This window comes from Pelmatolapia mariae, linkage group LG8 (genome assembly GCF_036321145.2).
Source record: "Pelmatolapia mariae isolate MD_Pm_ZW linkage group LG8, Pm_UMD_F_2, whole genome shotgun sequence".
In the NCBI taxonomy this organism is placed as follows: domain Eukaryota; kingdom Metazoa; phylum Chordata; class Actinopteri; order Cichliformes; family Cichlidae; genus Pelmatolapia; species Pelmatolapia mariae.
Genome location: NC_086234.1, coordinates 19,423,087 through 19,447,224, shown reverse-complemented (window position 1 = coordinate 19,447,224; position 24,138 = coordinate 19,423,087). Strand labels below are relative to the sequence as shown.

The 24,138-nt window shown below is 42.7% G+C and overlaps 3 protein-coding genes across 4 annotated transcripts; 1 reads left to right on the top strand and 2 right to left on the bottom strand.

Annotated features, from left to right (window-relative positions):
* Positions 1 to 11: 11 nt before the first annotated feature.
* On the bottom strand, positions 12 to 3,192 carry znf668 (zinc finger protein 668). The gene is made up of 2 exons (XM_063481420.1): positions 3,096 to 3,192; positions 12 to 2,497 (listed from the first exon to the last, which is right to left on the bottom strand). Exon 2 carries the CDS (start codon positions 2,487 to 2,489, stop codon positions 522 to 524), a length of 1,968 nt encoding a protein of 655 aa, XP_063337490.1. The 5' UTR covers positions 2,490 to 2,497; positions 3,096 to 3,192; the 3' UTR covers positions 12 to 521.
* znf646 (zinc finger protein 646) lies at positions 2,838 to 13,801 on the top strand. Of its 2 annotated transcripts, none has more exons than XM_063481419.1 (4): positions 2,838 to 2,908; positions 4,275 to 7,068; positions 7,296 to 8,372; positions 10,116 to 13,801. In XM_063481419.1, exons 2-4 carry the CDS (start codon positions 4,481 to 4,483, stop codon positions 11,008 to 11,010), a joined length of 4,560 nt encoding a protein of 1,519 aa, XP_063337489.1. In that variant the 5' UTR covers positions 2,838 to 2,908; positions 4,275 to 4,480; the 3' UTR covers positions 11,011 to 13,801. The 2 variants fall into 2 exon arrangements, with proteins under 2 accessions (XP_063337489.1, XP_063337488.1); XM_063481418.1 differs by lacking the exon at positions 2,838 to 2,908 and adding an exon at positions 3,620 to 3,736.
* A 298-nt stretch (positions 13,802 to 14,099) lies between these two features.
* Positions 14,100 to 23,264, bottom strand: si:rp71-1c10.7 (tumor necrosis factor receptor superfamily member 12A). The gene is made up of 5 exons (XM_063482077.1): positions 22,843 to 23,264; positions 18,412 to 18,510; positions 16,722 to 16,865; positions 16,074 to 16,122; positions 14,100 to 15,706 (listed from the first exon to the last, which is right to left on the bottom strand). Exons 1-4 carry the CDS (start codon positions 22,922 to 22,924, stop codon positions 16,082 to 16,084), a joined length of 366 nt encoding a protein of 121 aa, XP_063338147.1. The 5' UTR covers positions 22,925 to 23,264; the 3' UTR covers positions 14,100 to 15,706; positions 16,074 to 16,081.
* Positions 23,265 to 24,138: the final 874 nt, after the last annotated feature.

The following is a 24,138-nucleotide window of genomic DNA, read 5'->3' as shown; positions in this document are numbered from 1 at the left end:
ACTGATTGTTGCACACACGTTTTTATTGGCATAAAAATGTGATTCCTCTTGGCATTTTTGAATGCCAGCGACCTTTTGCAGCTTGAAAGATTGTTATTTTAGCGACACAGTGAAGCAGTTACAAATTGTTCAGACAGAAGAGATTCAAAAAAACAATTAAAAATGTTTTATAAAAACATGTCGGCCATAAAGCCAAGGATTTAATTGTTGGTTTCGTTTGTTTTCTTTATGGTGGATTTTTATGACGAGATTACAACAGATACGACAATTTTATAGTAAGGTACTTATAGTACAGTATACTGTATATTTTAATACATTAACATATAATACACATACACATATACAACTGTTTTTAAAAATACTGCAGCAATACAAAACAAAGACCAAATGTCGACCGTTTACATAAGGATAACGTGTTTCTAATGTTTCTTAAGGAAGTTATTTTGAAAAGTCAGACCCATCTAAAAAACAGCTTTAAGGCCACGGGGTAAATATGTGTGGTATTAAAATTACAGAGAAGCTTAAATCCCCTCTTCTTTGACTAAGTACTCTCGAAGAGACTGAAAAGCGGTGACGGGGACAGTCACGGTCGGGACAGTCAGCGACATGGTGCCGGGCTCGACCGACGAGGGAGAAACCTCACCGGGGGTCGGAGGAGAAGGCAGGGGGTCTGTGTGAATGATGTTTATGTCGGCGAGCTGCGTGGCAACCGGCGCGGCGTCCGCGTGAGTCCGTAAGTGCTTGCGAAGGTACGCGGCGAACAGGAAGGCTTTGCCGCAGTGGGGACAGCTGTGGGGTTTGCTGTTGGAGTGGATCTTCTGGTGCTTGCGCAGTCCCGATTTGTTGAGGAAACCCTTGCCGCAGCTGTCACAGACGTGCGGCCTCGACTTGGGATGCTGCTTTTCGTGCTCCTGCAAGTCTGCAAGCTGTGCAAACTCCTCGTGGCAGGTTTTACAGATGTGCGAGCCCAGCGACACAATTTTGGCAACGGAGGACTGGGTAGAGTCAATGGGGTGAAGGTTTTCATGGGTCTGAACTTCTTCCCAGGTACCAAATGTAGCATCACAGTGAGTACAAGAGAACTGAGGGAGAGTTGTGTGGGCAGTGAAGCCTGAGGGTGACCCAGCCTCTGTCTCCTGCTGCTGCTGCTGTTGCTCAGACTGCTCAGCGAGGTGAGTTCTTTCGTGTTTGCGCAGGCTTGAGGACACCACAAATGACTTCAAACACTCCTCGCATTTGAAAGGCCTCTCTCCAGAGTGCACACGCCGGTGCTTGTTGAGGCTGGAGCGCTCGGCAAATGACTTGTCGCACTCTGTGCACATAAATGGCTTCAGACCTGTGTGGACAAGCATGTGGCGCCGCAGATCCCAGGAAGCTACGAAGGCCTTGTCGCAGCTCTGGCATTTGTACGGGCGCTCTCCAGAGTGAACGCGTTCGTGTACGGCCAGGTCGGCCGGCTGCCGGAACCTCTTAGAGCATTTATCGCAGGGGTAGGGCTTGAATCCCATGTGGGCTCGCTGGTGGCGACGGAAGCTGGAGGGGTCTGAAAACATCTTGCCGCACTGTGGGCAGAGGAACGGCTTCTCACCAGAGTGAGTGCGGAGATGGGACTGATAGGAAGAAAGCTGGGTGAAGCCTTTAGTGCATTGCTCGCACTTATAGGGTTTATTCTGCGAGTGGATGCGCTGATGGCAGGCCAGGGAGGAGGAGCGGGAGAAAGCCTTGCCGCAGTCCGAACACAGGTAGGGTTTTTCCCCAGTGTGGGAACGCTCGTGGTTTTTGAGGTCCTTCAGCTCAGTGTACGTTTTGCCGCATTCGTCGCAAGCATACGGTCGATGGCCCTGGTGGTTCCTTCTGTGCTTTCGGAACACTGAGGGGTCAGCAAAGCTCTTCCCACACTCGGCACACAAGTATGGCTTCTCTCCCGTGTGAGAGCGCATGTGCACCTTCAGTTTGGACAGGGTTGGGTAGCTCTTAGAGCACTGACGGCAGGAGTACGGGCGCTCTCCACTGTGCTGTGTCATATGGATCCTGAGGCATATCGCCTGCATGAAGGCCTTGCCACATTCTGTGCATACAAAAGGTTTCTCCCCAGTGTGAGAGCGGCTGTGGTTACGCAGCTCTGTGGGCGTCTTGTAAGCTTTGTGACAGCTGGGACACTGGAAGGGGCGCTGGGCTGAGTGAGTGCGCTCGTGCTTTGAGAGCTGAGCCTTGCTCGAGAATGTTTTGGCACACTCGGGACATGGGTGCTGCTGCCGCTCCTTCACATGTGCCGACTGCTTGTGGCTCTGCAGAGCTGACAGACTCTTAAAGGCCTCTGTGCACGCAGTGCATTTGAAAAGGGGTTTGGCTTTCGGAGGCCTGCCTCTGCCACGTTTTTTTGCAGGCTGATCCCTCTCCACCTCTTCCTCTTGTTGGCCCTCTTCATCCTGCACAGGAGGGGTGTACTCCGCAGCAAGAGGTGGACTTGCAGGCTGAGCAGAGGCCATCTTTACATCTACAAAAAAAGATGATGGGGAAAAAAATGTACCGTTTAATAACAATGTAAAAAATAAAGACACACTATTGGCAGCTTGGGATAGAAATTCTTCCACAGACATGAGGGTGTTAAGTCCTATGACTTTTATGGATTTGAAGAGCACAACTTTAATGAAAGTGGGTTTTGAGGGATAAGAAATAATCAGTCAGATAATAAAAGAAATATGTGGGTGTGCAGTTAATAACAAAATGGCTGGCATTAGGACCTCAGGGACAATAAGCTAGCCGCTTTAATGCCAAAGGAAGTTGGCGAGGTAATGTCAGAGATCATAGTGCATGAAGATGAACAAGTGGCATGTGCACGACCAGAGAAAAACACCAGAGATCACAGCTTAGGGTGATGGTACTACGAACAGTCCGGGCGTGTTATGTACGTATACCCCTTCGCTAGCTTTAGCTTGCTAGATATTTTCACTAACTCAAAATGGCTGGCTTTAGGACCGGCTGTACCGATTCACTCCACAGTGCCATCATCATCATCATTACTGTACATGTACAGCATGTATTTAGCTAAGTTAGTTGTTTGCGTGTATTAGAAAAACCAAAGTCGATCTTACCGGAATCAGGGCATTAATCGCCGTTCGGTAAAGGGCTTCGTTTACTGTGAGACACGGTGACTGCCGTTGACTGGCTGTGCGAGAGCGGACGGCTCTAGGACCATGATGACGACAGCTCTTGGCCAAGCGTGTAATACGTTTAATTATAAAATTTTAATATAACATACATCATAAATGTACTATAAGCCCTCTGGTAAGATACTATAGTCCCAATAAAGTTTGACATTTGTGTGTTAAAATGGAAAGATGCTTGCCCAACTGCTCAACTTAAATGCAAATCTAGCTATTTTAGCTAACCAGTATGTTTTGGGGCGGATTATGTAAGATATTTTGAGAATGAACTAAAAATGAACATTCACCTCCTGCTTTGTATTTGCTTAAAAACAACTTATTATATTTTTATTTTATCGGTTTTATCGATTAGCTGCTGCATCTTGAGCTAGTAGAGTTACTTTTGAGAGGGAATTATTTCTGTGTTGCACATTTCCTGTTTCCTAGCAACAAGCGCAATGTGGAAATGGGGATGGAAGAAAAAAGACAATTGGAAAAAGGGGGGCTGCCCTTTACATAAAAGTGAAATTTTTTAAAAAAGCGAGTGAATATATGTCTTTGGGGCTCGCTTGGAATAACTACTCCCGCAGGTATTAAACTCCGTGCAGTCGCTGGCCTTTGGAGTTTCGCGTTTAAAAACGCTTTTTGCTGCAGTGGGTGCAATGTTTGTTTAGCTAGCCAAGATGATGCTAGCTCATACTCCGCTAATGTTAGCTCACTGCATTTTTAAACCATTAATATTTAAGTTGCTTCCTCTTACTAAAAACTCAATGAGAGCGTGCATAATCCGTTCCGGTTTTGATCATGATGTGGAGAGTGATGCGGATTTACAGTGTCAGTATATTTGCATTGACAGGCGTTGTTTTCCTGGTGTATTGACATAGCTAGTTCAGTTAGCCTGATGGTGCAGAGGTATAGCAAAACCTGTCAGACTGTTTACACTCCGCTATTACGTCTTCCCTCATGCATGTTGACTACTGGTGGTAACACATTAACTCTGTAATATAGTTATCTAAAAGTTTGTACTTTTCATTTGTATGAGTTTAGGACGCCGCAGATAACTCATTACTATTAAAGTGTCTAGTTTGACGTGCTTTATAAAACTAATACTGTTTCTGTTCTCCACAGCTCCATTTGTCTGGATTCTTCAAATTCAACTCACTCCAGTGATCTGATGGGACCTGTTTTTGACATATTTCTGTGGCTATATCCCATAGAGAGTCCTTGCATCATATTATAAAGAACCGCCTTCTTTTTATATGGATAAGAAAGGCATCTAATGCATTTCCGCCCTATTTTGTGTCTGGCACACTTAATTCAGTCCATATCTTGTGATGGCTTTGCAAGACCATGGCAGGACAACAGGTTTTCCTTGCAAACAGTGTGGTATGGTGTGTCCCAGTATGCCCAGTCTAGTCGAACATATGGAGTGCCATCAGGAGCGAGATGAAGAACGCAAGTTTAAATGTGATGAATGTGGACGTGGTTATAGGCATGCTGGTAGCCTAACTAACCACAAAAAGACTCACGAAGTAGGTTCTTTTCAGTGTAATATATGTGGAAAAGAAAACTCTAATGCCTCGGCCCTGAAGAGTCATCTCCGGAGCCACACTTCCCTTAAAAAGTATTCCTGTGCGGAATGTGGAAAAGCTTTTCGCCTGGCAACGCAGCTGGCTACACATCAGAGAGTTCATCTTGCCAGACAAGCAAAAGAGCAGTCATATCGGAAGGTGGACACGGAATATTCCTCATATAAAAACAGACATGAACTTGAAAACGATCACCCACATCATCTTAGTGAGCACTTGGCCAGCGTTGGGATTTCCACAGTAAATGGCCCATCTGAGGACAAGGCTGAGATTGTTTATAATGTACAATCGGAGACCTCAGAGGATGCAGTAAATCGACCATTCAGGTGTGATTTATGTGACAAGTCATACATACACCATCGAAGCCTGACCAACCATAAAAAGACTCACCAAGTGGGAACGTTTGAGTGCACAGTATGTTTCAAACTGTTCAATAACATGGCTGCCCTTTACAGCCATCAGCGAACACACAAGGCGAGAAGCGGGACTGAACTCACTTCGACAGGTGGGTCATACGCAGGCACACTTCTTGACCAGTTTTCACCTCAGAGCCAAGATGCTCCAGTAAACTTTTGTCATTTATGTCAGGTACTTTTCCCAAACAATGAGGAGTTCCAGGAACACATCCAAATGCATAACTCTTCATCTCTGTCATTTGGTCTTCAAGATCCATTGTCAGAGAGCCACAGTGTATCATATGAAAACAGTATTGCTTCACCCGAGTCCAACTTTTATGCTTCTCCTGTAAACAATATTCCTCCAGTGTCATCAATGGATAGTCATGGAGACTTTGATACACAAGAGAAGGTTAGAAGTAACGCTCACATGTACTCTGACTGCTCCAGTAATCAAACCCCATCGTTCAATAGCACTCAGGGAGATCCCCCAATCATGGACACAAACACTCTCAGTCCTACCCTGATGCCCACACAAAATAATTGCAATGCACCTGAAATTGAAGAGACTTCAACTGTAGATTCTGATGAGCGTCCCTTCAAGTGTCAGATCTGCGGTAAAAGCTACCGGCACTCTGGGAGCCTCATCAACCACAAAAGGTCACATCAGGTTGGGATTTACCAGTGTTCCATCTGCAGGAAGAATTACCCTCACCTGGCAGCCCTCAAAAGTCATCTTCGCCTCCACAAAGCTCAGCCGTCTTCTTTTAACCTCAGTGCTGAGGGAGACTGGCTCTCCTCAGAGCCTCTGACTTTGGATAACCAGCAGGGCTGCTTCTCCTCCCAGGATGAAGAAGAGAACAGTGCTCATCCTGTGCTTTGTATGGATCAGGAGAATGGAATTGATGGCAGGAATGGAGCACTGTACCACGAGCAGTTTAATCAGGACTTCTCCCAGGATATGACTGTGCATCTACCTCACAATGAACACCTGATGCAGAGGCACATGTGTGCAGACTGTGGTGAGACATTTGCAGATATTGCAGGGATTAAGTCTCACAGCTGCCCATTGCTGCATCAGCAACATAACACTACTAATGGTGACTATCACAACAGTTTAAACTTCCAGGTCAGTAATGGCCATTGTGAAGTTGGAAATCCAGGAATTAATGTTGAGTTCCAGGGTCTGAATGCTAGCCACAACCAAAATTTCCAAGAAAATGTTAGAAGTGAACGGCTGAACAGTGGCCAAGAAGATGTTAACACAGATGAGGAAGATGATGGTGACCTTTATCAGTGCTCCATATGTGGCAACAACTACACAACCATGAGGGCTCTCAGGAGCCATCTCCGAGGGCACACACAATCCCACGGCACTCCTACAAGCTCAGGTCCTTCTTCCACATCCTCTCATGAAGATTTGAAAGATGAGGAGTCAGGAGAAATGATGATCTGTAGTACATGTGGGGAAAGTTTTGCCAATCAGCAAGACTTGATTGCTCATCAGCTTGTGCACAATCAGGACCAGGTAGATAATGTTAAACCTTTCCGCATTAATAATGATGTTTCTGAAAGCAAGGAGGAAGCGCAAAACATCATCTGTGGAAGCTGTGGCATCTTTTGCACCAGCTACCATCATCTTGAGAACCACAACTGCACAGCTGAGAGGAAACAGGAGTTAGTGGACAGCAAGGAGGAAGTGAAAGTAAACAAGGTTGTCCAGCACCAAGACACGGGTGCTGACAAAGACATGGTCAATACTGAGAAACGTCAATACAAGTGTGATCAGTGTGGCCGGTCATACAGGCACGCTGGCTCCCTCCTCAACCACAAAAAGTCACACAAAACAGGTGTCTTCAGATGTCTTGTCTGCCAGAAACGCTTCTACAACCTGCTGGCCCTTAAAAATCATCAGAGATCCCACTTTGATATTAAGAGGTTAGTTTGCCATGAATGCACACTATTAATACTATTAATTAATATTATAGATGATCTGTGCTTGTTGGAAAGAAGTGATTAAAAACAAAGCATTGCCTGTAGGGTCTGATTTGTGTTTTTGTCTGTCACAGTGTCAAAGTGTTCTGTCATTGTGGCTTTACTTGTTGTGGAGAATTGTGCCAAGTTTTTCAAACAGAATTAACTATAACCCTTGTCTCCTCCCTTAGGCATACTTGTCATGAGTGTGGGAAAGCTTTCAAAATTCAGAAGCAGCTACTGAATCACCTGAGAAGGCACAAAGAGAACCAAGCCAAAATCCAGGAACTCAACAGCCAGATCCAGGCCCTTATGCAGATGAATGGGACCAGGTCAGATGGAGGAATGCAGCCCTTAGCTTCAAATGCCAATCAGGATTGTAATTCTACTCTGCGCTGCAAGGAGCCAACTGAAGAAAGAGAAACGCAGACAAAGTCGGAGATGTCAGTGAAATCGGAGGATGCAGGTGACCGACGACCTTTTGCCTGTGACCAGTGTGGTCGCACGTATCGCCATGCAGGAAGTTTGGTTAACCATAGAAACTCTCATAAAACAGGTCAATATTGCTGCTCTGTTTGCAACAACACTTACACCAACCAGCTAGCAATGAAGAACCACTTACGCACCCACTTTGCATATAAAAGGCACTCTTGCCAAAACTGTGGAAAGGGCTTTAGAGGAAGGAAGCAGCTTTTAGCTCATGTCTGTGGAGACCTCAGAAAAGATAGGTCTGGAGTCAGAAGGGGCCTAAAATCTAAAGCCTTTAAGTGTAAGGAATGTAAGCAGGCCTTTTTCTCTGCAGACCAGCTGGCAGCCCACACCTGTGATCAACCTTCGGGTAGCAGGGAAGCAGATTTAAATACGTCTCCAAATAAAGAGGAGCGACCTTTCAGGTGCAACATATGTAATCGCAGCTATCGCCATGCAGGCTCACTGTTGAATCACAAAAATACCCACAAGACAGGGCACTACTGTTGCAACTTCTGTTCTAAGCCCTTCACTAACCCCATGGCTTTGCGCAATCACACACGCATCCACACGCAAAAGAAGAAATACGTGTGTCTCACATGTGGAAAGGCCTTCCGTCTCGCCAGCATTCTGCACAATCACCAGAGGGTCCACAATCGGGCGGTGAATCACTTTAGCTGCTCTTCATGTGGGAAAAGCTTCCAGGGCAGGTCTGGCTTGAAGAGGCATCGCTGCCGCAGAGGTCAGGAGAACGCAGGATCTGGAGTCCAGCAGTCAGAGAGAGGAGACAAGTGTTTCATGTAAGTCTTTTCTATTAATTATTATTGGAGTGGTTTTCTAATTCTTTCACTTGTTGATTTTTTTTGTGTGTGTGTGTGTGTGTCATTTTGATAAAGCCTGACTTTGGCCAGACTGATACGTTATCCCCTGCTAAACTGACGCAGACAAAGCTGGGATTTTTTTCATGCATATGGATTAAGCAACTTGTGTTTGCATAAGAAACAACATCACTGCAACATATTTTGCTAGAGAGTACTGACAGCTTCATTTTTAAGTATGAGTGCTAACAGCAGCCATGGTTAAAAGCATTTTGTTTTAAAGTTGTGCATACATTTAATTGTAAAACCTTCTATCCCATTCTTGTTAACCTGATATCATTTGAGTTTGAATGTGAGGATGAAGTGGTAATAATTTGGAGGTCAGATGTCATTGTGACCTTGTTTAGCTACAACTAGAGAATTCTTTCAATAATTATGATCAGAAATATACAAAAATGTTTAAAATGATAAATTGATAAATGTTCATATTCAAAAGGTTAAGGCTGGACAATCTCTTTTTTGGGTTGGTTTGTTTGTTTGTTTTTTGAAAGCATCAGTGACCTTATTGTCACAACACTCCTCTCAAACACTCTTTGATCTATGGCCGTGAGTACCGTTCACAGAGTTGGGGAATGGCTGCAATCAAAGCATTGCGAAATGGTGAAAGATGTTCCCTTATGCCTCCTCCTCGATTTAGAGATGGTCTTCCCTTTTCACATAAATGGCCTCCTTGACTCCTCGCTCAAACCAGAGTTCCTCCCTGTCCCCCATCGTTGAAAGAGTGGCCACTGGCCTATAGGTGTTAATAGATGGCAGAGTGCTTGCCTGATGAGTTAGCTCTTCTGTGATGTGCCATCCAAGGTCAGAGGTTGTTTGGTTTCCCTGATGAGGAATGGATCACAGCAACCCTCCTGACACTTAACAGCATGCACTACATTATTCTGTTTGTGTCAGGGGACCCGATCCTTGAGATGGACCAATTTATTTTTTTTTTGGCACAGCGTGTTTTGGGGTTTAAAAGCCACAGAGACGCGGTGTTTAGAGAAAATGCATCTAAGCTGTTCAGATACTCCTGACACATAAGGGATCACTAAGGGTGTTTGTTTAGGCAGCAGCTGATCTCTCCTGGATCGCCTGGAGAATACTTTAGGTGGCTTACCACATTTATTCAGGGCCTCCTTGATATGATGTTCTTCTGCTTCCCTGGCCGCTGTATCTGTGGGGGTGATTTCAGTCATTATGCAAATGTCCTGTTTAAAAAGGTTGGGGAAACCTGCAGTCAGCTGAGACTGAAGAAGCCACTTTGATGACTGACAAAACATTTCTCACACTGAAAATGCTACGTCCAAATCAACAGAATCAACTTTTGGGGATTTCCTTACCTGGATGATTGAGTGTGCATCAAGGTTAAAGTTGATTTATGTGATGTTTGAAAAGTTTTGGACTGAAAGTACGGTGAGACCAGTGGGAGAGGGGAAAAAAAGCTGAGCACTGAGCTTTTTGTGTGAAAAATACAAAAACTGCTGCCTGTGGGTTTCGGCTATAACTTGCTGGTTAATAAAGGTATGCAGTTATGAGACAGTAATTCTAGTTTGATTCTGCAATGTACCGAACATTAAGTATAATGTCACAAATAGTTTTATAAATCATTCACTGTTGGTTAACGTATTTTGAGTTGCAGTGTCCTGTTGTTGTTTTTTAATTTTTAATTATTTCTTGCCGCAGGTGTGACTTGTGTGGGCGCTCCTATCGCCATGCGGGCTCCCTTCTCAATCATAAAAAGACACACTCCGAAAGCCTCCACCACTGCACCTTGTGTCTCCAAACATTTCCCGATCCCGTCACTCTGCAGATACACTCCCAGATGAGGCGTCACTGCTGCCCCGAGTGTGGCAAGACCTTCTGTCTGGTCACCCACCTACAGAGCCACATGGAGGTGCACTCAAAGGACCAGGTTGTGGTCTGCAGCTTGTGCCAGCAGAGCTTTCCCGACGCAGCCAGCTATCAGGAGCACCATAACATGCACCACGTGGCTCAGGACCACTACCAACAAGACCAGGATGACGCTATAGATAACAACCTCTGCTGGGACTCAGGAGTCAGTCAGTCCATGGGAATGGGAGGGATACACAGTGAAGTTCCTCCACCTTTGTCCCATATTCCAGGAAGCATTCATAATTCAGAGAAGAACAACGACACTTCTGCGACAGAGGAGAAGAGCCACGTCTGCGAGCACTGTGGGCGTACTTACCGTCACGCCGGCTCCCTCCTCAACCACAAGAACAGCCACAAGACAGGCTCCTTCTTCTGCTCAGTGTGCCAGAAGGAGTTCACCAACCTGATGGCCCTGAAGAACCACCGACGGATTCACACAGAGCCCAAGCGCTACCAGTGCCTGGAGTGTGGCAAGGCGTTCCGGGTGTCCACTCAGCTCATATGTCACCGAAGGATACACACCAAAGAGAAGCCTTTTGCCTGCCTGCTGTGCGACAAGAGCTTTTCCAGCAAGTCCAACCTGCGGCACCATCAGAAGATGCACCAGAACACCCAGACCTTCGACTCCTCATTTAACATGGATGCTAATGCATTTATGGACCTAGACATGGGGTCTTTTCTTTAAAGAAGTACTAAATAGCATATAAAAGAAGAGGACATATGGTCCTCATATGCTTGTGTTATTTATCCCTCGATCAGTAATTGTAAAACAGTATCTTTTTTTTCAGAAAGTGCTCCTTGGTTCTAACAGATGCTTCTTTGAAGATACGCACATTTCATCACTGACTTCCAGTCTTACCTCCAAAAAAACAAACAAAAAAACAGATGGTGACATCAATGGGACATCTCCAGAGGGATTGTTAGTCAGCTTTTAATAAGACCTGAATGTTTCCCATGGATACACGGGATCCCTTAAAACCGGGCAGGTGATGAAAACATTAGTATTCGCTCATTCCTCAATGATGAACCAGCCAACCAAAGTGAACAGAGAAGGTTCATGTAAGAACATAAAGCTGATGACACATTTTTGTACAACAGTACTGTTATAACTCTCGCTATGTATAATTGTGTTCAGTGCCTCTGTGAGTTCCCTAGGAAACTAAATATACAAACTGTATATAACTCTGAATCTTTTTGTTAGCTCTGCCATCAGTGTTGAGGGACTGCTCGCCTTCCTCATATCGGGCAGGCCGGTTAATTTTAAGTCAAATACCTCTGGGTGTGTTGAAAGGTCAAAGTGATTAACTGAAACCATATTACGAAATAAATAGTCGTACTGCTAATAATATTCAATATTCACATTCACGTCGAGTGACATCGTATGCTAAAATGGATGTATTTATTAATTTATTCTTATTTTTATTTGCATATTTTATTAGGAAAAACTTTCTGAATGTTGTAAAAGCTGTCTTCTAAAACTCATGTAGCCTTTGAGGGATTTCTCATCAGTCGATTGGTTACTCATTAATTTTCAGAACAGGCAGGACCGAGCGAGCCAAGGATGGTGTGTTATTGTTAGCACTCAGGGTTAACCTTTAAAAGGAACGTACCTGATGTGTAATACATTCTAGAAAATCTGTTCTCAAACTGAGCATAGTTGCTTTTGGGTTGTGTTTTTTTTTTTCTTTCATCTTTGAAAAGCATCAGTCACGTTTCAGTGCCAGTGCCTAAAACGTACATTGATTGTAGCAGTTTGATGTTAACAAACCTCCTCTCACTGAGCGTTATACTGTAAATGTTTTTTTTCTTTTTCTAATGGTAAATTTAATTTAATTGTAAATATGTTTAATGTATCTTTGGACCTGGATCTCCTCAGTTCTAGTTAAACTTTCATTAAAACAGTCAGCACTAGCATTGCACCCATGCTTATGGAAACAGGCAACAAATTAAAGGAGAAACCAACATGATTGCCCAAGGTCCTAAAGTGAGAGCCCTGACACTATCATTTTTATCCTCATCAAACCATTCAGTTACCCCCACCCCCCCACACCCACCCACCCCTCTTGGGGCAGTATAACGCATCACCTCTAAAGGAACAAGAAGACCTAAACATACCAGAAATATTGCCCACCACTTTATATGAATGAGACTGGATCCCTCTGCTGCAGGGATATTTTATTTTTCCTTTTTTTTCGCCTGTCTGTCCGCAGCCATAATGCCTCATTTCTACTAAGCACAATTATTAAAATACAAACTTACCAGAGCTTTATTTATAGTGAAAAACCGGTTTCATATTTACTGTTCATAAACCTGTTATTGTTGCAAGATGTGCAATTATTTTATTTTTTTTATTATTCTTGGTCAAGTTGTTTAATGTGCCTGTTTCGTTTTTGTTGGGGGTTTTTTCTTAAAATTTAGACGTCTATCAAAAGTAGACATGCAGGATTTGTTTTTCTAACAGTTTTTTTTTCTTTTTGTTTGGCACTGGTCATGAAAGCATGAAATACCTCGAACGCCCTGCCTTCCTGACAGACTGCTACTTAAATGCCTCATACAGCTTATCAGTAGAGAATACACTGTAATCGCACGGATGAAGCATCAGACTTAGGGCTTTTAGTTTGTGCAGACAGTTTCCTCCTCACTGCGGTCGTCTGTTTGCAGTTTGTGGTTTTCAGATTTATATTTGCACATGTGTAGACGACACTTGTAGCCTAAGGAGGGCCGTGTTGACAAGCGACAAGTCGGCTGCTTGATGAATCACCTCAGCTAGTGTGCGGGTCGTAACGTTTTAAGCAATATGCTGAAAGTATTGTTTCAGTGCACAAGTCGAGCGCGTCTCATTTGTCTTAACCATTGTATAGAGTCGAGCGTCATCGGATTCAGTATACTGATTCTAATATCACAGCTTGCCTTGTGCCATGTTGTTACATTTTTTTAAAGTCATTGTGTAACAATCGTAATGATTTAACTGACCTCACTGTCAGATTTTCTTTGTTTTCTTTTTTTTGTATGCCACGGTAGCCTGTAAGATGTCAAACAATACATGCACACTTGAGTTAAACTGACTTGTTTTTGCACCACGTTCTCGGTCTCACCTCATTTGGCACTTAACCTTTCGCACTGATCTGTCATTGATCACTATCACAGTCTGCTGTTGTGGTTTGTGTTTAATTTCAGAGCGCTGTATATATTAGAACGAAGATGATGATTGGATCTCTGTAAATTTATTTAATGGTTTTTTGTTTTTTTGCATTTTCTTCAACAGAAGAAAACTGCTAGATTAGCTATTGTGTAATAAAAATACATATACCACATTTTCTCATTTATTGGATTTCAGTGTTAAAATATATATCTGCTTAGTATTTAATATTTATATAACTATTTTGTCACTCTAAAGCGTAGATTTTTACTTCTTTGTTAGAACTTAGTTTAGAAAAAATGAGAAAATTATTTAAATTTAGGTGAAATAAATTGAAAGACTTGGGGAAAAAAAATGTGTTTGTTGTCCAAGTTTTTACACTGGGCTGCTGAAGGTTTAAGTATTTTTTTCAATGGCCGCCCCTCCCTGATCCTGGTTCTGCCTGGCTTCTTCCTGTTAAAAGGGAGTTTTTCCTCCCTGCTGTTGCCAAAATGCTTGCTCACAGGGGGTCATGAGATTGTTGGGTTTTTTTCTTTACCTGACAATATAAAGCTCCTTGAGGCGGCCATTGTTGTGATTTAGCGCTATATAAATAAGGTGGAATTGAATTCAAAGAAAAACACTTGAAGCAGTGATGGAAATTGTCAGTTTTATTGTGAAAATACATTTGCTACACAAAAAGCAGTTTATAAAGATTGCATTAAGTAAAAGCCAGTGCATTTACATTATATACAAGAAGACCTAGAAGGCAAGAGAAACAAGTAGAAAATGTTAAGATATTGTTCAGTAATAGCTGGCCTGGTGGACGTTTTGAAAAAATCTTCACTGGTGTCCCTTTAAAACTGTGCTTGTCTGTCACACTTGTTGCGTTACAACAGCTCAACATACTAAAATAAATAATATAGACCTCTTTTAAAAAATAAAAAAAGAAATAAACAATAAAACAGACAATATAAATGGTTCCCCAATTTTGTTGCCAGAGGGTTCACCCACAAGCAGACAGATCCGTGACCTGAAACATTGTCGGTGCCGAATTATCGCGAGGATTCTCAAGAATCATGTTCAATGTTTGTAAGAGAAAAAAAACATTTAAAAAAAAAAAGCTGAAGATAACAACCCTGTCCACTGTGGTTCGTGTTGGCTTCAGCGGCAACAAAATTACAGACCACTGCAGTTGCAACCATCCTTTCTTTTTTCTTTTTTGCCTTGCTGCAGATCTGAAAAGCGCTGTGATTGCTGAAGCTCTGTTTAAAACACTGTAGGTGTAGTTAGTTTTCCTCTCTGCAGTACATTCCTCACAGCATTCTCACATGTTAGCAGTTTGGGGCTGTACGTCTAGTGTTTCAAGCATCCTGGGTTACAAAGCGCTGCTGCAACAGTCATGTGAATTCAGGGTTTGTTTTAGGCAAAAATGACATCTAAACTCTAAATGAAATAAAAGAAAAAAAACAGACAAGACAATATTTTAGTGACCTGCAATAAATGGTCTGTGTTGGTCTCAGGAGACCCAGTAACAGTGCATGAGTACAGTTTGCTCCTTTACTCAACAGCGTTCTCACTGCGTCAGGTAACTACAAGAACAGGTACTGGCAGGAACAAAGGTTGGAGTACAATTCACCTAAAAAGATTTTTAAAAAGGTAGCTACATTCATATGGCCTTAATGTGCCAAACAGTATGTGTTACTCACATGTGATCTATCTTTCAGAGGCTGTTGTGGTAAATGACCAGCAGAGAGGCCCTGTGTTACCCCGCTGAACAGCGGGGGGGATCAAACTGTGGCCCAGCTGGCGGATGTAGCTGTGTTACATTCACTGGAGTCCTGCTGAAAACAGCACAACGCAATGCAGGCGTGCAGACTCTAGTTTTACGGTTAATTCTCAGTCAAACCTGCCTAACCCCCCCAATGATCCAGATTAAAATCTCAACGGAGTGGAATATGAAGGCACACAAGTTCTAAAAGATGATACCACTAGTATAATGCTGTTAATATACCTACAGAGGTGTGAGATTTGCTCATTGCAAGTCCTGTCTTAACCACTGGACCTACACCAAGCATGAGAACTGAGCTTATCTCTTCACCAACCAGTCTAATAAATAAAAAAATAAAAAAAAGGGTCCATTTCTGGTCGAGGTATACCCTGCAGTCAGAGTACACGGTTCGTCGTTCAGAGGTTTCCTCCGCCCGGCTAGTAACCAGTGGCTCCTTGGTTCTGTTACATCAGTTTTCAGAGGAAGATGAGGCTGTGGAGGCAGTGACAGCAGTTTAGTTCACCTCGCTTTACAGTCACATTTTAAAAAGTGGACCCATTATTATGGTTTCCCACTCTGTGATTTTTATTTTTTACAGTAGCATTGAAGGAGTCACAGTTCTTCGTGTACGTCGTCTGAAATAACACTTGTGGCTCTTTCTACCTTCAAGCCAACTTTCTTATGATTGGCTGCACCACACAAACAGGAGATTTAAATGGCCGACATAATACAGAGCAAATTAAAAGCATAATAGGTCCCCTTTAAAGCAGCCGCAGAATATTCTGTGGCAGATCTGCTGTCTGCCTTATTAAAATGTTCTTTTTTTTCTTACACAGCGAGACAGTCATGTGATACTTACTGAGTGGTTTAAGCTTGATAAAGTGGCCCCGCAGTTTCTTCGATAGGTTCTGTAATAAATGAAGATAAAAAACGAATGAGCATTTTAAAACAATGTTTTTGACGCTCCCAAACATTATAATGGCTGCGACAACACAAAGAGGGCATCAAGAATTTAGTTATCCTTTTCCTGCTGTTAGAAAGGCCTCGGTGAATCTGAATACAATAAAATACATCCTGAGCCTTTTGTGACTCAGCTGCGTCTTCACACCAAAAAAAAAACAAAACAGGAACAGCACAGACTGTTCTCACGTTTACCAAGAACTGCTTTACACCAGAGACGCCAAACAATTTTTAAGAGGATTACCTAACCCCGTCCCAGAAATCATAATTGCATGCGCAAATGCTGCTCTTACCACTGATACTCAGTAGCTGACGGAAACTACGAAACTACGGCGCCACGTTTAATTCATAATTACAAGATAATGCACAGCAGACTATTGGCCTTCCCTAAGCATCCTCCAGTTTTTCAGATTTCTCCAGGATCAAAATAATCTAGAGATCGTTCCCAGCACACAGCGGGAAAACAGCTGTAAGTAGTGAAATTCATTACCCTTCATTTTACACTAAAATAATGCATCAAAGGAAACACCTTTCTCCTGCGTCTTACCACGTAAAGGCCGTTTGTGCGACTTGCGTCGATGCACCATGACCCCGATGATCAGTGCAGCGCTGACCAGCACCACAGCCAGTACTGAGAAGCTGGTGATTGCTGCCAGTTTCCACACGTCAGGTGTCTCATCCACTGATTTGCCTATTTAAAAAAAAAAAAACACTATTAGAATTCCACTTTAACACCAACACTAATGTGTTGAACACAACTAAAAGAAGCCCTTTGGGTTTGTTTGTTTTTTTAAATAATTTATTGGCAATTAATGTCAAAACTCACCAATATAAATGACAAGAAACTGAAAATTTGGTTCACATCTTTTCTACGACAGATTGCTTTACTAACAGGCTGAAGAAAAGGGCATTCTTTGGGTAAGTGCAAACTAGTTTTTAAATAATAATTTCATTTATTAAGGGAAAACCTATCCAAACCTACATGGCTCCGTGTGAAAAGGTATTTACCTCCTAAACCTAATAACTGGTCCTGCCACTTTATCTGGCAATGAGTCTTCTCATCGCTGTGGAGGAATTTTGGCCCACTTTGTGGAATCATTTTAATTCATACTGGAGGGTTGTCCATTACCAACAGCCTGATTAAGGTCATGCCAAAGCATGTCGATCTAATTTAAGTCCTGACTTTGATTAGGCCACTCCAAAATGTTGCTGTCTCCGGGTCATTCAGAGGTGGACTTGAGCTTGAGTGTGCTTGAGCTTCAGGGCACAAGCTGATGGCTGGACATCCTCCTTCTGGATTTTCTGGTACAGAGCAGAATTCATGGTTCCATCAATTACAGCAGGTTGTCCTAAAGCAGCAAAGCAGCCCCAGACCATCATATAACCATCACCATGTTTGACTGTTGGTATGATGTTTTACACCAGCTGTAACGGGACTCAAACGTTCCAAAACTTCAGCTTTTGTGTCGTCAGTTCCACGGATTATTTTTCAACAGTCTTGAGGATCATCAAGATGTGCAGTCTCTTTCTCATTGTTGAATCATGAACTCTGACCTTAACTGAGGCAAGTGAGCCCTGCAGTTCTTTAGATGTTGTTCTGGGGTCTCCTGGGTGAGTCATTGATGTGCTCTTGGGGTAATTTTGGTAGGTTAGCCGCTGTTCCATGTTTTCTCCATTTGTAGATAATAATTGCTCTCACTGTGGTTCACTGGAGTCCCAAAGCCTTAGAAAAGTCTTTGTAACTCTTTCAGGCTGATAGATGTTGGTGACTTTGTTTCTGAGCTGTTTCTTTAGATCCTGCAGGATGTGTTACTTTTTGAGATCTTTTAGCCTGCTCTTACTCTGTCAGAAAGGTTCTGTTTAAGTAACTTCTTGATTCAGCAGGTCTGGCAGTAATCAGGTCTGTGTCTGGCTCATGAAATGGAGAAGAACCTTCCAAAAAATTGTTTAATCACAGTTAATTATTGATTTAACAAGACAGGGCAATTAGTTTTTCACACAGGGGCAGGTTGGTTGCGATAGCTTTTTTTCCCTTTAATAAATGAAACCTTCACTAAAATACTGCATTTTGTATTTTCTCAGCTAATCTTTGTCCAATGTTAAAATGTGTTTGATGATCTGAAACATGTAAGTGTGACAAGAAATCAGGAAGGGGGCAAATAATTTTTCACGGTAGCTCTAAGACTCGACAAGCAAGTTTTAACAGATGTTTTAACAGATGCGACTCAGTGGCTCACATGTGTTGCAGGACGGGGTTTTCGGGTACTGCTTGCATGATTCACAGGGCAAGCAACCATCATAGTCTGAGCTCCAAAACTCCGAGCTCCGACACGGACCTGCACACACAGAGAAGCAGGTTAGTCATGACATTTCATTTCCGGTCATTATCTCAAACCTTACACTGTAATCCTAGAAGGTAACCAAGTAAACCATAATCAGGTGGTTTGAAGGAGAAATGAGGTTTCCATCCACCTAGTACAGTAAAAACATGTGACCTGAACAGGACATCAAATGATTTCTCTTCTCATAAAGTGAAACAGGGAAATTCCTTTGTGGAGAATCTGTCGGTGCATCTCATCTGCACGACAGACAAGTAGTCAGTTTGGCGTGCGTGAACATTCGGGCCATGTGTGTGAAGAGCAGGATGTGCTTTCACAGAGTGCTTCCGTCGAATTGTCTTATGCGCGTTTATGTGTGACTTCCAGAGAATAAATTTGCATCTGTGAGAAAAAGAAGTGGCAGTTTGGTTTAGCCCAGACAGAAAACGTCTACCTCTGCAGCCACAATGGACAGCTTCGTTTCTTTTTTCTGGCAGCCAGCCAGGCGGACAATTAAAGCCGTGCACTTCCTAGATGATAAGGAAAGGACAAGGCTAAAGATGTGAGACAGGCTGAGAGCAGAGGCCGTTTTATTGTTTTAATAGTGTGCGGTTTTCTCTCCAGCTTTAACATCCTGCATTTGGTTAAGAAACACATATGCACTAATGCCCTGAAGACATGCATGAAGTACGATCTCTGCAAAAACAATATTACAACACAAAGTCAACCTAATGAGGTCAAACAATACCAGACATGACAGCATTACAGATAACAACAAGGAAACCGCCCAGAGATACTTGATAAATGATGATAATCATTCCTCATCAAATGTGTAAGACACACATTTGCATAGAATTTTAAAAAAAAAACATCTTTTATGCTCAACAATTTTAACAAGAAACTACCTGAGTCATGATTTGTGGTAACATTTGCCTTTAAACTGCTGGCTTTAACCACCGCTGAGAGCAATAGCAAAACTCACAGAGGTGAACCTGACGCATATCAAAGTAGGGGAATGAAGGCGTAGGAAACTGCGGCAGTACCATGTAACAAATATATTGCTACACCGAGCTCAGGAGACAATGCACCGCCTCATCAGTGCTGGAACAGACAAAGGGGAAAGTAGAAACTACAACAGATCAGGCAAGCTTGGAGAAAAATGAAACAAAGAAGTGATGAATACCTATATGAAGTAAATCTCTTTAGTACTGTGCTATGGCTGAAGTATTCAAATCCTTTATTCCTGATCACAAGACCTACTCTGTGGTTCAAAAGCCTGACTTAAATAGTAATACAAAAGTATTATAAGCAAAATGTGAAACAAAGTTGCAGCAAATGAAGTAAAATAGATCCCACATTTAATAATGTGTCAATTTAACGAGCATCAAACAGTTTACATAATAAAGACTCTTGAAGTGATAATTCACTCTAGTTGAGGAGGAGTAATTAACAGGCTTTGAAACAAAAGTGCAGTATCTGTGGTTCAGCCCTAATAATGTCACGGTGACATTATTAGGCTTATCTCGGCTTTGCCTCAAAGGTGTCTTTTTTTTTTTCTTTTTTCTTCATAAATATTTTACCAGAAGTCGTCATAGCAAACTGGAAGCATGACATTAAAATATTCTTAGTATTTAGGATGCACTTCAGGTCAAACCAGAGCTTGCTACCTAAGAACTCGTCACATTACTGATGCTTGGTTTCAACATTTTTTCCCAACATTCAGGGGTAGTACTTCAGAGCAGCACCTTCTTGGCTGAAAAGATATTGAAAACAAAACAAAAAAAAGTCTGCATGAAGAGGCTGAAGCCGGCTGGAGGACTTCCACCCAGGAGGCAAGACTTGCCCTCCATTCTGGGAATGCTATTTTTTGATGGGTGTTGTTTTTTTTTTACTTTTGTCAGTTGCCGTGTGGTTGGGTTTACGCATCAAACCTACTTTGTTAGGCTTATGGAAAGGTCATGGTTTCAGTTAAAATACATTGTTTCACAATTCTAACCACAGGTTGGAAGACAAACTAGCTATGGTGACGAATCACTCAACAATGACGACACCAGCAGGGAACATTCGGCTTCAGTCTCTGGACATCTGTTTTCAGATGATGAGTTAATTCAGTTCAGTTCAACTTTATTTATATAGCTGCAAATCACAGCAACAGTTGCCTCAAGCTGCTTTATGTTGCAAAGTAACAATAAACAATAATACAGAACCCTGTATGAGCAAGCACTTAGCAACAGTGGGAAGGAAAAACTCCCTTTTAACAGGAATAAACTTCCAGCAGAACCAGGCTCAGGGAGAGGCAGCCGTCTCCATCATGGAGACAGGACAAAAGACAGAGGGACATCTGTTGAAGGCTATCAGAGCTTGCACATTGAAAATCTGTGCTTAAGGGGCCCTGACCATAGCCTGTAGATAAAAGATGGACACAGCCACTGTGACATCACAGACGGGGATTTATGACTCTTGAAGTCTCAAGTTTAGTATTTCAGACTCAACATCTTAATTTTTTTAAATAAAGATGCCATCATATGCATATTCATACCATAGCAGCTTAAATTCATAAGCGAGCCGCACAGTGACGCATCCACAGCTTTGGTGCCGGTTTTATTTTTAATGGCAACCATAGTTTACAAAATGAACATCAGGTTGTATTACATATAAGTTGAAACTAGCAAATCGGACAATGAACACATCAGAAACATGGTGTTGAGGTATTAAAGAAAGTAAGAGGTATGGTCATTTTTACTGTTTTTCTAACCACACGAGTCGCCCCCTGCTGGCCATTAGAAAGAATGAAGGTTACAGAAAGTATAAGAAGCTACCAAATGAGAATGAAGGAGGAACTCTGGGCTAAAAAGCTGTCACATCTATGCTGCTGATTAATGAAAGCTAAATATTAAAGAAGACAAATGTTTCTGTGTTGCGGGATGTGGAGAGCACCGGGCCAAATCCACCAGTCCAAACTGAACCTTACTTGGGAAACATTTTACATTCACTTCATTTGTCTCATCAGTCACAGCTTGAAGAAATCCAGAGTTAACTCTGAGACCTGCATGAGTATGCCGCTGTATGAGTTTTTTGAGTACAGGTCATTGTTAGACCATCTGTAGCCAAAAGCCACCTGCTCATACACTCATGTTTGAAACATTTTGACCTCCTTTGACTTTGACTCTCTGGTTATATTACAGCCACATGCTCAGGCCCTCAGAGACTCTCCGTCCTCCACAGCCAGTCTCCCTCCAGGGTTTGACTGACTCATTTTATAGCCCTGGTCACAGTAAAAAAATGTGTCACAGTCCTTGTAAAGCATTTCTCCTCATGATTTCAGCACTACATCATGCAGCTGGACTCTCGGCACAAGAGTTCAAAAGGTAACTGGAAGGAACTGAAGCCTGACTGCTGGGTGACCTCTGTAACCCGAAACTTGATGGGACTGATAACATTTCAAGCATTAAGCTTAAAGGTTAAGGAACTGAATCATTCATTTCTACATCTCTTTATTACCACAGGTGTTTCTTGTGGTTAAGTTTTTCAAATCAGAGTGGAGTGGGAGAGAAAAACCAAAATGTCAGTTTTTTTTGTTTGTTTTGTTTTTTGACTAAGAGACCTTGGCAAGTCTCAACACCTAGTCTGACAAAGGGTGTTTTGGGGTGTGGGGGTGTTGTATTTTGTCATGAACTGGAAGGGGTGGGTGGATCAACAGCTGATGTCCAGATGTAGAGAAGATTTCCCACAGATAGAATCAAGATTAAAGCACAGGGTTTACTGTTAGTTCTTTGAAAACGCATTTGGCACTTTAATGCCTGAGGAAATGGCCCTAACCCATTTAATTATTCAGAGTTTTATGTTCTTGGTGCACTCTGCGCCTGGTGTTCTCCGCTGGGATTAAGACTTAAAAACTTCAGAGCGCTGTGGAAACAAAGTTAAAAAGCTGGGGGTTTCTGTTTTTCGGGTTTTGTTTTTTCGAGGCCCTATAAACGTGTCTTTGTCCAAAATGGACACAGGCGGTAGAGCATTTCCATGTGGCTTGTCCTTCTCACCGAGAGGCTCGGATGGATGAGGTGAAATAAGGCGATCGGAATGCGGAACCGGTGAGAAATGCAGCTGGTAAAGGAAGCGGCTCTGTAAGCAGACCCCACTATCTGACTCCATTATAAGCAGAGCAAACCACCAGACTCTGACCAGTGTTCACGCAAAACACGCCAGCACTTATGAGTCAAAATTTAGGAATAAGAATTAAAAATGGGAACATTTAACGCACACGAGGTATTCCCCTGCTTTTTCTTTTTTTTAGTAAAGGTTGTTTTCCCCCAAAAAAAAGGTGAGGGAGGGAAAAAAACGTATTTCACTTACTTTTCTGCGCGCTCACACCATGGAAAGTGGTCACCGCCGCAATAATAAGTCCGCAGAGCGCGCAAAGAGCGTTTAAAGCCATGATGTCTGCGAAGGGAAAGCTGCTCGCTGTCGGCCACACAATTCCCGAAAGTTCATCTGATTAACAGTCCGTGCTGGTTTTCAGCATGGAAAAGCGAGCATCAGAGTGAGTCATACGGAGGAGTCTGCGCCTTGTTTTAATAGCGCGCACACACCCACGCTAACAGCTCCACTCCTATGAGTCATTTCCTATGTACTGTACTGCTCGGATTCTCTGTGCGCACTCCCCGACTCACAGGAAACTCCAGTGCCATAAAGTGTGGTTGCATTTGTTTCAGTTCGAGTGAAAGTTTTTTACCACCTCAGGTATGAGAGTTTCAATACATAAATTTCATATTTTAAGGGCACACCCTACATTTTTTTCCTCTCCTTCTCTCTCTTTCTCCTAGACCCCGCGTAGTCTGGACTTAATAGTGTTCTCATTGTTATTACCACGCCTGTCGACGTCACCCCGTCCTCCCTGCCAAAAAACACAACTCTCTGGCATGAGTCTGGGTCCCATACACAGAAAAAGGGGGGAAACAGCAACCGAGGCAAAAACAGATGACACTCAGTAGAAGAAAAAAAAGAAAAACATCTATGTTTTTTAAAGACATTTGGAAATTCTGCTTAAACTTCAAGTAAGATGAGGTTTATCTGTGTCCACTCTTCAGCCCTCTGCTGAAACACAACAGCTCTGTGATGGTCTGGAGGCTGCGTTTGAATAGGAAGAGTCCCTGTTATTAATGCCTGGAGCTGGGTGTAGCCTGCTGCTGGAGCACAAATATGCAATAACAAAGCCAGTGGACGCACGCTCGGAGAGCCTCCGTCACAGCATTATCTCATACATTAATAATAAAAACCACATCGGTTGATGCACACGGACATACACAAGTCTGCTGATTTATTCATGGCATCCATATGTATATACTCATATGAATTCAAACAGCCAGTGCCCAGGTATTCAAGTATCTAATTATTTTGGCGCAGTTGGAGCCAATTCTCAGGGAAGGCTGGGATAACACTTCCCAAATGCCCTATAAAGCCTCTTTTTTCACATATTCACTCTTCTTCTATGCAGCCTGGAAGTTTTTTATGTGTTTGTAACATGGTGCAAACTGCCTTTCCCACACAAGCTAACGTCAAACAGACGCTAACCAATCTCCCACTAAATAGCTCACATCATCAGATCAGAGAGAGAGGAAAAAAAGTCGTTTTCATTGGCTCAATTATGTT

Excerpts from the sequence above, each read along its gene's own strand:
- znf668 (XM_063481420.1), bottom strand. The coding sequence starts at position 2,489 with ATGGCCTCTGCTCAGCCTGCAAGTCCACCTCTTGCTGCGGAGTACACC.
- znf646 (XM_063481419.1), top strand. The coding sequence starts at position 4,481 with ATGGCTTTGCAAGACCATGGCAGGACAACAGGTTTTCCTTGCAAACAG. Across the intron at positions 7,069-7,295 it reads TCCCACTTTGATATTAAGAG|GCATACTTGTCATGAGTGTG; the intron begins GTTAGTTTGCCA and ends CTCCTCCCTTAG. Across the intron at positions 8,373-10,115 it reads AGAGGAGACAAGTGTTTCAT|GTGTGACTTGTGTGGGCGCT; the intron begins GTAAGTCTTTTC and ends TTCTTGCCGCAG.
- si:rp71-1c10.7 (XM_063482077.1), bottom strand. The coding sequence starts at position 22,924 with ATGGCTTTAAACGCTCTTTGCGCGCTCTGCGGACTTATTATTGCGGCG. Across the intron at positions 16,866-18,411 it reads AACCCCGTCCTGCAACACAT|GCAAATCAGTGGATGAGACA; the intron begins GTGAGCCACTGA and ends TTTTTTAAATAG. Across the intron at positions 16,123-16,721 it reads GCACAAACGGCCTTTACGTG|AACCTATCGAAGAAACTGCG; the intron begins GTAAGACGCAGG and ends CATTTATTACAG.